This window comes from Hyaena hyaena, unplaced genomic scaffold (assembly GCF_003009895.1).
Source record: "Hyaena hyaena isolate Hyena2069 unplaced genomic scaffold, ASM300989v1 scaffold_343, whole genome shotgun sequence".
NCBI classification, from domain to species: domain Eukaryota; kingdom Metazoa; phylum Chordata; class Mammalia; order Carnivora; family Hyaenidae; genus Hyaena; species Hyaena hyaena.
Window position 1 is genome coordinate 424,616 of NW_024080975.1, and position 14,595 is coordinate 439,210.

The window sequence follows — 14,595 nt, forward strand, 5'->3', positions numbered from 1 at the left end:
CCGCCCTGCCCGCGAGACCCGCCGGCCGCGCCTCGGCCCGCCCTCGCGCAGCTCCCATTGGCCGCCGCCGCCACCTCCCTTCTCGCGAGACCCGCCCCTCGGCGCCCCCATTGGTCGCCGCTAGCAACTTCCGGTTCCTCCCGGAAGCCCAGCCGGGCAGCGCGTCCCCTCCTACCGGGAGTGGAGCCCCGAACTCCGGAGTTGCCCCTTACCGGGTTTTAAAAGCGGAATCGTGCGTGTCACTCCGAGGAAGCGTAGACAGACCCCTCGTACGGCAGCTTCGGGCTCTGCCTGGTGTTCCGGGCTGATTTGCAAACCTTCCTGCCTCGGGACGAGGTTCCTGTGCAGGTGCAGCGCCGGCGTTTGGGGCCAGTGGTCCTGTGTGGGGCCGCCCGGTGCACGGAAGGCCGGTGAGCGGCACCCCAGCTTCTGCTGTTCTTCGGGCGTCGGTTCCACCCTCGCCCCCCAGCGTGGCAAGCACCCTGTCTGCACACGGTCCCCAGATAGCCCCCAGGAGACACCCCCACTCCCACCGCCGCGTGACGAGCCGCTGCCCCCGACGTCAGGCGGCGAGCTTGCCTGCTTGGCCTCTGGCTGGCCTCCCGTTTCCCTTCAGGCCTCAGCTCCGGCGCCCATCCTTGCAAGCATTTCTTCGCCATCCCATCTGAGGTGCATCCCGTCCCCATCCCGTTGCCGTTTTAGTTTCTGCAAAGCACCTGTCACTTTTTTTTTTTTTTTTTTTTAATTCCTGTATTCCGTGTCCTCCCTGACTTTCACTGGTCCCCACTGGTACAAGCTCCATGGTGGCGGGAACCTAAAGTGTCTTATTGTCCACGCCCACAGCACCTACAACAGCGACCACGGGCACACGGTGGGGAAGCGTGTCCTCCAGAAATGGCCCCGCCATGGCTTGAGATATCGCGACCCACAGCTGGATGATGGCGATTCGTGTGAGACCCTGCCGCTTCCTTCCTCCATGTTTGAGGCCAGCCAGGAGAAGGATGGAGCTGTTCCCCGGGCAGTGGGCTTGCTGGTAGGTCATCTGGCGGAGAAATCTGGCATAAAGGCCTCGGGAGCATGTATTCCCTTTTTTGTTTTCCTAAACGTGGACACGTAGATGTGCCTCCCACGGTGCTGGTGCCGGCCCGGCAGGCGGGAGATGAATACTTAACGCCGTTTCAAGAGAGAATCGTTGAATGACGGTACAGGACCTTCCCATCCAGTCCATCAATGCTAATTGTCCTCCATCCTGATCCTCCTAGAAGAGGTCAGGTCCCTCTTCCTACGTCTTTTGAGTACCCTGTGCGTTGTTTTCACGACACTCTCTTATGATTACGTATTTTGCGAAATGATTTAATACCGGTCTTCAGGGAGGGCTGTGATTTTGTTTGTCCATTACTGCACTTCTAGAATCTACCACAGCCCGCGCCCATGGTAACTGTGTATGGAATTAAATGAATGGATGTTTGTTGAAGTTTAAATGATGCCAAAATAATAGTTTATATTCACTGTCTTCTTGCTGTTTTTTATTTTATTGCTTTATTTTTCTGAGACCCCTGTGATTTCTACAGCATATGTTAGTATCCTAATTTAACTAAAAGGCAAACCATTTAAGATTCCTGTTCAGGATCACACACCTCGTAGGCAGTAGAGCTCAGTCTTTTTTTTTTTTTTTCTTTTTTTTTAAGTTTTCATTTGTCTTGAGAGAGCGAGCACAGGAGGGGAAGAGAGGAGAGAGAGAAAGAGAATCCCAAGCAGGCTCCACACTGACATGGAGCTTGAACCCACAAACTGTGAGATGGTGACCTAAGCTGAAATAAAACATCAGACGTCTAACCAACTGAGCCACCCAGGCGCCCCTGTAGAGCTCAGTCTCCAATAAAAGGCTTTTATGTAACTCTTGGTACAGTGCGGTGCTGCTTCTGTACTCAGGCTGGTCCGGGAGACAGAAACTTCAAGTATTTGTTCAAGAGACTGATAAAGTTGACACTCTCAGGCAAAGTGCAGGGTAGACATGGGACAAAAGTTAAGCCATTCAGCTCGGTTCATGTGATGATTTCATGGGAAGTTCTCCCCTCCCCGATACGGATGTGCCATTTTGAATGACAGCCGACCAACCCAACTGAGTGGTGTCCCCTGAGAAGTACCCAGCTAAGTGAACAAGGTAGGGGCAGGAGTTAGAGCTCAGGATGTACACTGAGGAGCCGGGGCGGTTCCTGGTCCAGGGGAAGTCTGCTGTGCACTGCTGCCTCTGACATCTTGAGGTTGCAAAACAGTCCGACAGGAAGAGGTGTTGTGGTTTGTTTGCAGTGATTTTTCACACTGTCCAGGCCTGTGACTTGCTTCAGTAGAATGTGGCGGCATGTCCCTGGGCCGGGGCGGGGCCCAAACTGTAGGAAGTTCTGGCAGCTTCTACTCTTGTGTCCTGGAGGCCCTGAACCACCTTGTGAGAAGCCCGGGGTCCTCGCTGGAAAGACCAGGTGTTGAAGGAGAGGCAGCGGCGACGTGGAGAGGAGGTCCCGCCGTCCCAGCCGACCTGCTGGCTGAAGGAAGCCGTATGAGGGACCAACAGCAGGCCCGACGGAAAGGCTGCCCAACCGGGTCTCGGCCCCGACCGCGTGCGGAACCGAGAACAAGTGAAAAAGTTGCTATTTTAAAGCACTGAGTGTGGGGCAGGTTTGTTAGGCAGCATGAGATGATGCAAACACACCTGCCTCGGCCCGCGGCCACAGTCTGCCCACAGCAGGTGGCAGCCCCGGTCTTCTGCGGGGTGCATGCTGCCCAGTTCACCCAGCTCCTCCGCACCCTCTGTCGTCTTGCTTTCTTACCGCAGACGCGTTCTCTCAGGTTGTGTTGGCCGGTGCACTAGCCACGAGCCCTGGTGGCTGTTTGAACTTCAGTCGCTGCAAGTTTAATAAAATGAGAAATTCTGTTCCTCGGTCACAGCAGCGACACTCACGTGCCCAGTGGCCTCATGTGACTGATGGCTCCCATGGTGGCAGCACGTATAGGTCACGCGTCACCGCAGAAAGTCTGTGGGTCAGTGCTGCCCTATACGGACATGCCGTGGGCACGATTGATTCCTGCTTGTCCAACAGGCACATCCGCCTGTCCTTCCAAACAGAGTCCCGATTCCACTGGGCTGCCCCCTCTCCGTTTGTCCCTGCCCACCCCGCTCCCCACCAGCCACCCATGTCACTCCTCAGGAGAAGCCAACTTCATCTTTGTTTCTAGATCTGACTGCTTGAAACCAATACTAGTCTGTCATGCCTGTTCAGAAACCCAGACTCTAACTATTCAAGACACGAAATTCCCCCAGGGCCCAGCAGCTGACAAATGACAGAAGTTGGCCCAGTCAGGCTAAAAGAAAGGACTCTAGTTCCGGGCCTGCAGGACACACGTGGTCTTCCAAACGGGGCACAAACTAGGAAGCCTGGAGCTGTCATTGCTGCTGGGGCTGTGTCATCCTCCTGCGGTGAGCCAGCTGGGGGTGTGGACGGCACGGCAGAGCATCAGGGAGAAGTTAGGCAATGATGGGTCACAAACCGTACACCATTTTAGGCCACGTGTTGGGTGTCCTGTTGCTTGTAGCCAAAAGCCACCTGTCACGACTCTATCAAAAAGTAAGAATATAAAGAAAAACGAGAGCAGCCCACTGTGTTCCTCACACCCGGCCAGTCTGCTGTGAGAGCCCCTGCATTCCATGCATGGGAGCCCGTGTGCGAAGCCCGTGATCATGACCCTAAAGAACTGACACAAGCGGACGCTGTATGGAGTATGCTTTTTAAAAAAATTTTTTTAATGTTTTATTTCTGAGAGAGAGACCGTGTGAGCAGGGGAGGGTCAGAGAGAGAGGGAGACACAGAATCCGAAACAGGCTCCAGGCTCTGAGCTGTCAACACAGAGCCCGACGTGGGGCTCGAACCCACAAACTGTGAGATCACGACCTGAGCCGAAGTTGGATGCTTAACCGACTGAGCCCCCCAGGTGCCCCTGGAGTATGCTTGTAATAAGTGCCTATTCCTGGAAGTGATTGTGTGACTCTCTCCTTGGAACCTAAATAAGTGAGTAAATGACCTGAGTCACACAGCTAGCATCTAGGGAAACGTCATCTTATGGAGTATAGTTTTGCCGCAGCCTCTTCACCTCAAGGGCCCCATGGGAGAGCGGGCCTTACTGCAAGGCTGCTGGCTGGGGGTGTGGACGGGGTGCACGGCTGGCTGTCAGACGCAGGACCCTTCCCTGCTCCACCACTGCCGCGTCCCCAGAGAAGAGATTTGATCTGACAGAGTGAATTCAGAAGCCATGAGACACCGAGGACAGTTCAGGGGCTGGTTGAATTTCTCTGACTTTTTCATGATGTTTACGGCGCGTGTCACTTCTGCGTGGCTTGCCCCTTTCCGCAAATGTTGTATCTGCTTACTCACAGTTTCGGCTTCCTTAAAATGCTGGTTCACAGCTAGCCATCACGGATGATCTGTGCCATCCGCACGTCACCGGCCGACCGTCCTCTGCAAGGAGTGACCACTCCGCGTCAGCACTGGTGGACAATGCTTCTGCTTTTCTGGCTCTCCGGTTCCACCCCGGGGACCACGACAGGCCCTGCTCGTCTCTGCACAGCAGACTGTGGCCTTACAGTCAGGCCATACTGGGGCAGGCTTGTCCTAAGTGCTGTGTGTTTCAGGGAGTCGCTGTTGTAACAGCTCTGTCTGGCTACCGAGAATTGAGGTGGAAGCAGAAAACCGAGGCAGGAAAGGCAGAGCTGACCCATGGGTGGAGTCGGGCCTGCTGTTCTCGAGCCCGCAGCAAAGCCAAGCTCGCCTGCTGCCGCTGCGCCAGTTAATTCAGCTCCGGGATGACTTGTGTTTTGTTTTCACAGGGGAGGTGAGAGCGTGTGGCCAGGAAGACAGGCTTGGCGTTGCCTTATTTTAAGCACTCATTTTACCTGACCCGTGTGCATAGCAACGTCTGCTCTTTGGGAGTATTTCCTCCTGTGCTTAAAAAGGCCCCAGGTCATCTGCAATGGCCAGGCATTCACCAGCTAAGTAGGAGAGGGAGGAGAGAGGGAAAGTGAAAGAAAAGGAACTTCTGCTTCCTCCAGTTGAAGAAGTGCCAGATGTGGCTACGCCTCACCATTCTGTTGTAACCACCGCTTTGTAATTCCTCATCCACATTGCAGTCATAAGGTAGGTAATTGGTAGCTACAAGTGTATTTGTTTTTCAGATTAGGCCTCACGGGAAAGGTCAGTGGAGGTGGATATGCAGGAAGGAGAAGAATCGAAGCACACGTGTAACATAATTCAGCAAACGATAATGAAGGCATTTCCAACGGATGGAGAAAAGCACGGATTCCTCAATGAATCCTGTTGGAATACACAACCATTACATGTGGGAAAAATAGTTTTCACATTTCGAACCAGCATAAATTCAAGAGAGATAAAATATTGTCATGGAGCAATTAAAAAAAAAAATAAAAAGCATTCAGTGAAAATACTGGCAAATAGAATCTCTGAGGGCAAGGGATGCTTTTCTAAGCCTAACATGAAAGCCACAGGCCCGTCAGGTGATTTGAGTACATAAAGACTAAAAACTTCCTTGGTAAAGAGGATAATTGCTGTTTACAGCAAACAGACCTAAAAAGTACTTGAAATACATATGACAAAGTTACTGTCTTCATTTTATAAGTTCCTAGGAATCTTGTGGGCTGTACTGGGTGAATATCCAATAAGTAAAACTGGTGAAGTGAGTGTCTGGGCGTCAGGGAGGATGCCCCCCCCCGCCACGGTGTCTCCTCTAGGCCAGCTGTGGCCACTGTTGTGTCCCTCTGCTGAGCTACAGCCACTGGCTCAAAGATGGGACAGGTGGCCCAGGCCGGCCTCACCAGAGCCAGGCCACGACGTACCATGTTCCTTCCGCTGGACGTGTGATGACAAGAGTACAAGCCTGGAGTCTCCAGGGCACACCTTGTATAAGGCACAGACGGAGAGGGAAGGACACATCTGGGTGAGGCTCTGCGCATCACTTAGAGTTGCTTTTTTCCTGGACATTCCGTTGTGAGCCTATCATCTCTCTTTCTGAGTAAACAACTGTGACTTTCTGTCCCTTGCAACTGAAAAAGTTCCAGCTAATACAAGCATGCACACACGTTAAAAAAGAAAAGATACAAATGCCCTTCAAAGGGAACAACAACAACAACAAAAGTCCAGTTGAACCGAAAACTTAAAAATGCAAAAAGACAGGACAGGTCCCTCGAAGTGTTGGCAGTTTGGGGAGGGAAGTGTGTGCTCCTAAGCGGCCAGTGGGGCGGGGGAGACATTTGGCGCAGCGTTTCTAGAGGGCAGTTGGGTGTATTTATATCAAAACCACATTCACCTCCGTGTGTAGTGCCGTTCCCAGGAATTTAGAACGTCCGCTGCGATGTTGCGTACGGTAGCGGAAGGATTGGAAGAGGCAAAGGTCTACAGTGGGAAGGCCTTGACTGTCGTGCACGGGCACAGTGGGACGCTACGGAGCTCCTCAAATGAGGTGGAAGGCACTGAGGACACGCAGACCGTGTTTGTTTTGTCGTTCCTAAACAAGTCCCACCAGTGCAGCGGCCGCAGTCCACCCCGTGTGCCCGCGCACGCTGTGTAGGTCAGGAGTCTGGGCAAGGCCGGCTGGCTCTCAGCCCAGGGCCTCACACAGCAGGAGTGGAGGGGGCCTGGGCCGAGGTCTCATCTGGAGCCCTTTCTGGCTCCTGGGGCTGCGGCAGGGTCTAGTGTGTTGAGCTGGGGGGTAAAGGTGCCCGTTTCCTGCCAGCTGCTGGGTGGAGGTTGCTCTCCGCGCTCGTGGCTGCTGGGGTCCCCAAGGCAGCAGTAGAGATGCTTCCTGACCTCGCATTCCTCTGGCACCAGAGCTCTGCCGACATCGGGAAGTGCCAGCACCTCTAAAGGGACAATTACCGGATGACACTCACCCTGCATAATCTCCCTATTTTAAGGGTGACTAATTTAGGGATTTAATCTACAAATTCTCTTCACCCCATCACCTGGTTGGGCGTTTGAATAAGTGGGAGAAGGTACAAATTAGGAGGCTGGGGACCGTGGGGCCGTGTTAGCGTTTTGCCCACCACGGTTATTAAGTAAAAAAGAGCAAATAACAAAACAAAACACAAGCGCAACAACAAACTGAACCCATGTGAAGCATTTTTACTTTTCATAATGAAACAACCAGCACAAACCAAAGTGATAAAGTTGACAAAACCCAGTGTCCACGTAGCAGAGGCGAAGGGACGGTAGCGTCCATCCCGTCTGTGTTCCTCTGGGAGACACCCTACCTCCTTGAGTCCCCGCTCCTCACCTCTGAAGGGCAGAGAACAGTACTGCCAGCCGGCCGGGGTGGGGGGAGAGCAGTGGACCGCCCAGTGCCTGCCACAGCGCCGGCTGCAGGGTGGGTGCCAGTGAACGCGACTGTTCTCGTGGTCAGACTCACAGGGTCTGCAGAAACCTGACGCCCCAGTGCCCAGGGCGGTCCTCTCAGGGCAGTGGGGTTCAGGGTGACTGTTAAATTCTCTTTTGTTCATCTGCATGTGCTAAACATACATGGGCATCTAATAGAAATAAATGAAAAAATTTAAAGAATGAATACGGGTCTCAGCAGACAACAGGTTGTCACTGGCCGCAGGTAAAAATATCTTCCCTTTTGTCGACCCCTGATGTGCACAGAATTGGACCTTTGTCTCTTGTGTCAGGAGACCCGGGAGGCCTCCGAGCAGCGTCAATGCCTTCGCGCCGAATGTCTCACCGGGCAGCCACGAGAAGTTGGGGGTGAGCATCCTTGTGCTGAAGAGTTAGGAGCCCACCACACCTCACCTTCAGAACAGCAGTGGGAAGAAAGGCCTGCTTTTTCTTTTTTGCCAAAAGCTCAAAGGGGAGATCATCTGGTTCTGGTTGACCCCCCCCCCCCCCCCCCCCCGGCTTGCTAAGCCACATTGGGAGAAACCAGTGACTTTAGACGGATGGCTTTCTTTTGCATTTGATCACATCAGGTGCTGTCCGTGAAAGCCTGGAAAAGGAAACCTAACCAGGGTGCTTAAACCACAGTTGTATATGTGTCTTTGGTTTTTAGGAAGATCCCCACCCCCGCCCCGCCCCAGCCCCACATTTGTAGCTCTCAGCATTGTGGTGGGGGATGATGATGGTGCAGAGATGGAAATATGATAGGAAAAGAGAAGGAAGGTGCCTCGTTTGTTAATGTCATGAAAGCAAAAAAAAAAAAGAAACATGTGAAGTGTTGATTTTTATCATGAGCCACATCTAAAGTCAGACGCGATCACTTTTACACAGGGCAAATAACACACTTCCATTTCCCCTGGCACCGTGAACCAGAGACATAGCCTAAGCAAACACTATGATGAAAGAGAAAACGGATTTTGCTTTACATATATTTTAAGACCCTACTGTTTGAAGCACCTGGAGAAGTCTTACAAGCAATGCTTACAACCTTTTCTATTCTCACCATGCCCCCCTCCACTAATTATTTCTGTATCATCCCATAATATCACATTTGTCTTTGAACCCCTTTCTACTGCCTACTTGGGAGAATCATAAAAGACTTCACCTAAATGAACTAATTAGCTATGATACTGTGTACGGTCCTTCATGTCTCCTGAATGGGCACATCGAAGCAACGAATGAACACAGAAATGGGCCCCCAAAGATGACAGCTTCTCGTACCCTACGGAACAGGTGTATTCCAGAAACGTCAAACCACAGTGAATTTCAGCCTGGCAAGACTTATTGCAGCACTGACTTCCATTAAAAAATCAGGAATGTGTCATCGTAGGAATAAAATTTCACAGCACTTCAAATACAATGATTTCAGTTAATTCAGCAAACATCTAGCAAGTGCCTGCCCTACCCACGACATCGTCCCAAGCAAGGGGGAGGTCGGAGCCATGACTGAGCTCACACTTGGGTAGGAGGAGTGGGGAAGGGTCCCGGTGCGTCGGTCGGGGCCTTCACATGAGCCGTCAGGTTGGATATGGGCCTGTTAGTGGATGGAGTGCTTGCCCTGGAAAAGCTCTGTCCACATCCAAGCCCCTCGAACCTGGTATTGCTAAGTGACCGCCATCTGATTCAGGGCCACAATGTGCCCAGCAATCCCACCGCCTTGGCCACGGACACAGGAAGATAAAGGCCTCAGGCCTGGGGGACACTGCGGGAGGAGCTCTTGAAATGAAACGTGTCATTTTGGTGCACCCTTTGGCCCGTCGTCCCTGTCGCCTGGAACATGAATGTGATGGGCGGGACTCCAGCAGTCATACCGCACCCCACGGCCCTGCTGGGAACGGAGGCCCAACACTGGGATGCTGGAGTTAGAAAGAAGCCTGGGCTCCTGGTGACTGTGGAGCCAAGAAAGAAGCTTCAATTTCTTCTTAAAACCTGTATTCAGGTCAAGATGGTGAAGGAATTGCAGAGCCATCAAGCACTGTGGTGAACTGAAGAGCCCAGGCCCCAGAAGGCCACTAGACCCACGGGCTCACCGCCTTGGCGCTGATGTAAATAAGCCCAGAGGGAGCCTGTAAACGCCTCAAGGTCAAGGTTACGGGTTTGAAATGTAAGAACAGCCAATCACAAGCAGCCAACGAGGCTTCACATTGTAGCCAATTAAGGGTCTTGCTTTGCCTCGGTATTTTGTGCCTGGGTCTCTGGGGGCTCCGGCCCAGCCCCAGCCTCTTCCAGTTCTGGGCTTCCCCCCCCCCCGCAGTCGCGTGTGCTCAGACGAACTTGAAACACCCGGTATGGCCCAGTTCATCTTGAACTCATCTAAAGGGGTGCGCTGCTTCTCAGATTCGGTCAGCTGTGGAGACGGGGGCTTCCTATCTGATTTCTCAGGCAGGGTCAGAGATGCCTGGTGCTGGCAGCCACCCAGGCAGTCGCTGGCCACCCCGGGGCCCACAGCGTTCCTTCCAGGCCGCCTCGGGCTCCTGAGGGAGGGAGTCTGCAGTCACCCCGCTGCTGGCCCCGGTGGAAAGGACCCGGCGCCTCACAGATCCCACGGGAGCAACCTGCAACTACCCCTGGTCCCAGGGGGCGGGGGGGGGGGGTTCGTGACCAACCCTCGTTCCTGTGGGAGGGGACCCCAAGTCCCCTCCGCCAATGGTCCGCAAGGCAGCACACCCACCGCCACACCTGGTCCCCGTCGGAGCGCACCCAGGTTTCCCCTGGACCCCCGAGAGCCCAGCCGTGGCCTCCGCATCCGCGGGAGGGGTCGCACTCCCCCCTCGCCTCACCCCGCCGCGCGCTGGGACCCGGCGCCGGAACCGGCGGGCGCGGGCGCGGCCTCGGGAGCGGCGGGCGGGACCGGCCCAGGGAGCACCAGCGCCCGCCGCGGGGGCCAGGTCCGCGTCCCCGGCCCCGCCCCGCCCCCGCCCCGGGCCTGGCTGGCGGCGGCGGCATGCGGCTCCTGTTCGTGGCGGTGCTGCGGCGGCACACGGGCAACGCCGTCACGGCCGAGCGCGTCCGGTAGGTGCGGGCGCGGGGCGCTGCGTGGGCCCGGACCGCGCGCACAAACGGACGGGCTCGGCGCGCGCGGGGCCCGGACCCTGGATCGCGGCGCCCGGGCCCGCGTGCACGCGCCGCTGGGGGAGTCGGGGGCCCGCGCGGCGCTGGCCTGCCTGCCGAGCCCCCCAGTGCGGCGCGGCGGAGGGGGCAGGGGCGCGCAGCGCGACCTGCCCGAGGTCAGGGCTGTCCCGGGCGCGCGAGCCGTGGGGGCAGGATGCGCCCGGAGGCCTCGCTGCCCCCGCGCCGTCTGCGCAGAATCCGGGGTGCGGGAGGGTCCGCTGAAGGCCGCGCGGCTCGGGGAGGGTTTCCAGGCCCAGGGTGCAGCGCACGTGCGGGCCGTCCCTCCTGCTTCGGGTGGGCACCCCCTAACCCCGGGGCCTCCAGCGCCCATCTTCCTCTTCCTGGGTGGTTACCGGCTCAGCACTCGCTTCTGCAATTGTCTTGTCCTTTGTTTCCTTGGGTACTTTTTCTCTTCTCACCGGACTGTAGCCTCCCCGGGCGGGGGTGGGGGGTGGGGGGAGCAGATTACTGCCTGAGGCTTGATGGAAACTTCTTGTTCTTCCTTTTCTTTCTTTTTTTTAACTGGCTTGCTTCATGAAATTTCTTAATTTACTTCCCCTCTGCGGGTCGGCTTCCCCATCATTAGAATGAGCGGTGGGGGCAAAGCCCGCCCGTTAATGTCCCTTTCCACTGACACACGTTACAGTCCTAAAGATCCAGAGCAGCAGGGTCATCTATCATGATTGATGGAGGATAAATCAGTTTTCTGAGCTGTGCGATTAGGATTTCACAGTGAGGATTTGCATCGTGCGGGTTTATCTGCAGTCGGATGGCAGTGACCCTGCCTCACTGACCGCGTACACAGGGAGGGGGTGCGGGTGGCCCCTGCTCTGGTGGGGCACGTGCGGGCAGGGGAGAGACCGCAGGGTAAAGAGAAGTAAAGGAGTTCCGGATGGTGATTAGTGCCCTGGGCTCAGGGGAGGCTCTCTGAGGTGGTGACATTTAAGCAATGACCTGTGACCTGTGACCAAAGGACGCATGAAAGCTGGGAAGACAGCTGGGGAGGGGGTAATGGCTGGAGCACAGGTCCTAATTCCAGACCAAGCTTGACTTGACGGACAGACAGAAAGAAGGCCGGGCTGTCTGGAATCTACACATCCGGGGGGCGGGGGGGGGGGACCGGGGGGGTACCGGGAAAGAGGTCTGAGAGAGAGGCCTGGTCCCACAGGGGGCCGGAGAAAGCATCTCTTTCTTTAATGTTTGGCTCGGGATGTGAACCATACATGTGAACCTCAGGATTCCAGAGGCCCCCCAGGGGCGCCCAGCCAGAGGGCCATCGGAAGACATAGGCAGGCATGTGCAGCGAGACCACTGGCCTCTAGCTGGGGTGAGGGGCCCCTGAGTTACTCTGCGTTCTTTCCCCAGCTGTGTGTGCATGAAGCATGACAACAATTGCTCTCTGTGCTTCGGTCTCTTCACGGCCAGCTTTGTCTCCCCTTCGTTCTGGAGGGATTGCATAAGAATCAGAGGTTGTCAAAGACATCTTGGGTCGCATAAAATCCGAGGTTCCTGGGGATGGAGGAGACAGAGGGGGACAGCGGGGACAGAGGGGGCAGAGGTTCCTATGGTGACAGAGGTTCTTGCAGAGCCAGACCCAAAAAAAATCCCTCTGACCCTCAAGTGACCCCAGGCAGCAGAAGAGGGAGACCCCCAAAATGTGTAAGATTGGGGTTCCCTTCAGTCTACCAGAGGAGGGGGTCTGAGTTAGATACGATTGGAGTTTTAAAAAGAAGAATTGGGTCCCTTCTGGTCCTTCTGTTTGTCGTTGTAAATTAACACCCCATCCAGGAAGAGGGAGGCCGGATCCTCGATTTGATCGGGAGGTAGAGGTGCCCTGAGAGTGGGCAGGCGGGCGCCGTCCCAGGTTGGGGACGTGCCCACATCGGTGGAAAATCAAACTCCGGCTCTCCAGCAGGGGCAACGGAGGTCCAGTCACGTGAGGGCTTGGCTGCTCGGGGCTCTTACCCACGAAGAGGGGGCTGATGTGACCTGCCTCAGGTTTGTTATGAGAATCAAACACGAGCTCGTACACTGTCGGCATTTTCACAACAGGGCCTGGCGCTCAGTGTGCATGTAATACACGTGAGCGACCTGTGATGCCGTGGGCCCTGGCCGGCCAGGCGGGAAGGCTGGGCCTGCAGGGAGGACGGCGTCCCAGGCGAAGGGGCAGCGGGGGGGATCATGGGGGAGAGCGCATCCCTTCCGGGTCGAGTTGTGTGGCCTTAGCAACGCCCAGTACGCCCCGAGTGCTTCTCTGGGGTCAGGGGCCTGAAGGATGTGCAGAGGAGGAAGGAGCGATTCTGCCCCCGGGGGACATCAGACAGTGTCTGGAGACATTTTTGGCGGTCACACTGGGCGTGAGGGGCCACTGGCATCCAGTGGGTGGAGGGCCGGGTACGGCTGAACAGCCTACGAGGCCCCGTGGTCCCCACAGCGGAGAGCAGTGCGGGGACACAGCGCCCTCTGGCCCGGCGGGCAGACGAGGCTGGAGAGCCGGGCGGGGCCCTGTCATATCGGACCCCCGACAGCTGTCCGATTTCTGTGTGGTAGAAGGTCCTTCGGGCTGCATCCTGGAGGCGGGTTGGGATGGGCAGAGGAGGTGAGCCACGTTTCAGGAGTAAGATATAACAGGGTTTGGCTGCTGAATGTGGACAGTGTCAATGCAAAGCTAGAATAACCGAGTAAGGGGTTTGGTGTCCTTTCTCCAGGGGAAAACAAGGTACCGGGCGGGGCCGCCCCACCTCACAAGCAGGGAGAACTTCCCCGAGGGAAGAGCGAGTTTCATGGAACCTTGAACCTCACAGTGGAGACAGGCCCGGCCGGCTGGGAGGTCGGGGCTCCGGCGTCCCGTGAGCTGGCTAGACGGAGTTGGAGGGGCCTGACTGGCGGGTGTTAGGTCTCCTCGAAAGTGACACATTTCCTGGCTACCGAGGTTCGGGTGTGGGACGTGGGCCAGGCCACCGGGAGGCCTCCGTTTTGTCGGTCCTGACAGTAAGGAAGGGCTTTAGAAGGTGTAGGTGACAGCTTGGAAGAGGGTGTTTGAGGCTAGTTTGTCTGGGGATCAGTCGCTGGAGAGAGACAGTTTTATTGTCTGCACAGCACTTCAGAGACCCCTCCACGCGCACGTGCGCTGCGTGTGTAAGCTCACCTTGTGTTCTTTAAAAATTTTTTTCTAATTTCATTTACTTTTAGAGACAGAGAGAGAGCACAAGTGGGAGAGGGCCTGAGGGAGGGAGGGAGGGAGGAAGAGAGAGAGGGAGAGAGAATCTCAAGCAGGCTCCACGCTCAGTTGCTGACGCTGGGATCATGACCTGTGCTGAAAACGAGAGTCAGATGCTGGGACTCAGGCCACCCAGGTGCCACAGTTCACTTTGTGTTCTAACTCAGGGGCTGTTAATTAGCATTTTAAGTACCCTAATCAGGCACGTGTGTCTGGAATTGTTTCCCAAGCACTGTGAACGTTAGATTTGTTCATTAGCGTAAAGCATCTCAGGAATAATCCCCCGTGTCGAGGGTGTATGGTTTGCTGGAAGGGTGATGGGGGCCCTTGTGTGGACACGCAGTCAGGCAGTCTGAGCCCCTGCCCCCACCGTGTCCCCAGATTCCACTGCAAGGTTGGCTGGTCAGGCCGTCTGCGTGGCTGGAGAGGCGACCCATGGTTTCCCTGCCCACCTCCAGTCCCCTGGAGCCGTACACATTTTCCAGAAGAGCCTGACAAGCCTCTACATCAGACAGATGGGTTCAGGTCAGTTCCTAACAAAAAAGGTCACAATTAGGAGGTGTGCTGGTAAGTTAAAAAGAGGGTCAGAAACCTACAGAACAAAGTTCTCTAGAGAACAAAGTTCATTTCACTGGTGGACCGGGGGAAGGAAATAAATTGCATGAGTGATGGATGTAAAGAAAAAAAAATTATATGTATATATATATATATATTTTTTTTTTGGTGAAATTATGGGGGTCCATAGTTTCAAAGGGCACCGAATGGAAGTGG

At 55.4% G+C, this 14,595-nt stretch overlaps 1 protein-coding gene and 1 long non-coding RNA gene across 10 annotated transcripts in view; both read left to right on the forward strand.

Annotated features, from left to right (window-relative positions):
* The first annotated feature begins 82 nt into the window (after positions 1-82).
* LOC120243444 lies at positions 83-5,472 on the forward strand. The gene is made up of 3 exons (XR_005531322.1): positions 83-410; positions 844-1,033; positions 5,225-5,472. It is a non-coding gene; the product is annotated as an uncharacterized LOC120243444 (long non-coding RNA).
* A 4,962-nt stretch (positions 5,473-10,434) lies between these two features.
* The window catches only part of GLT1D1 (glycosyltransferase 1 domain containing 1), a 77,726-nt gene continuing 73,565 nt past the window's right edge, over positions 10,435-14,595 (forward strand). For all 9 annotated transcript variants that reach the window (XR_005531319.1, XR_005531320.1, XR_005531318.1 and 6 more), the window contains exon 1: positions 10,435-10,505. Coding sequence is in view for 5 of the 9 variants with exons in the window: in XM_039249570.1 (XP_039105501.1) it covers positions 10,438-10,505 (68 nt within the window). In the remaining 4 variants the exon portion in view is untranslated. The remainder of the gene's footprint in view (positions 10,506-14,595) is intronic.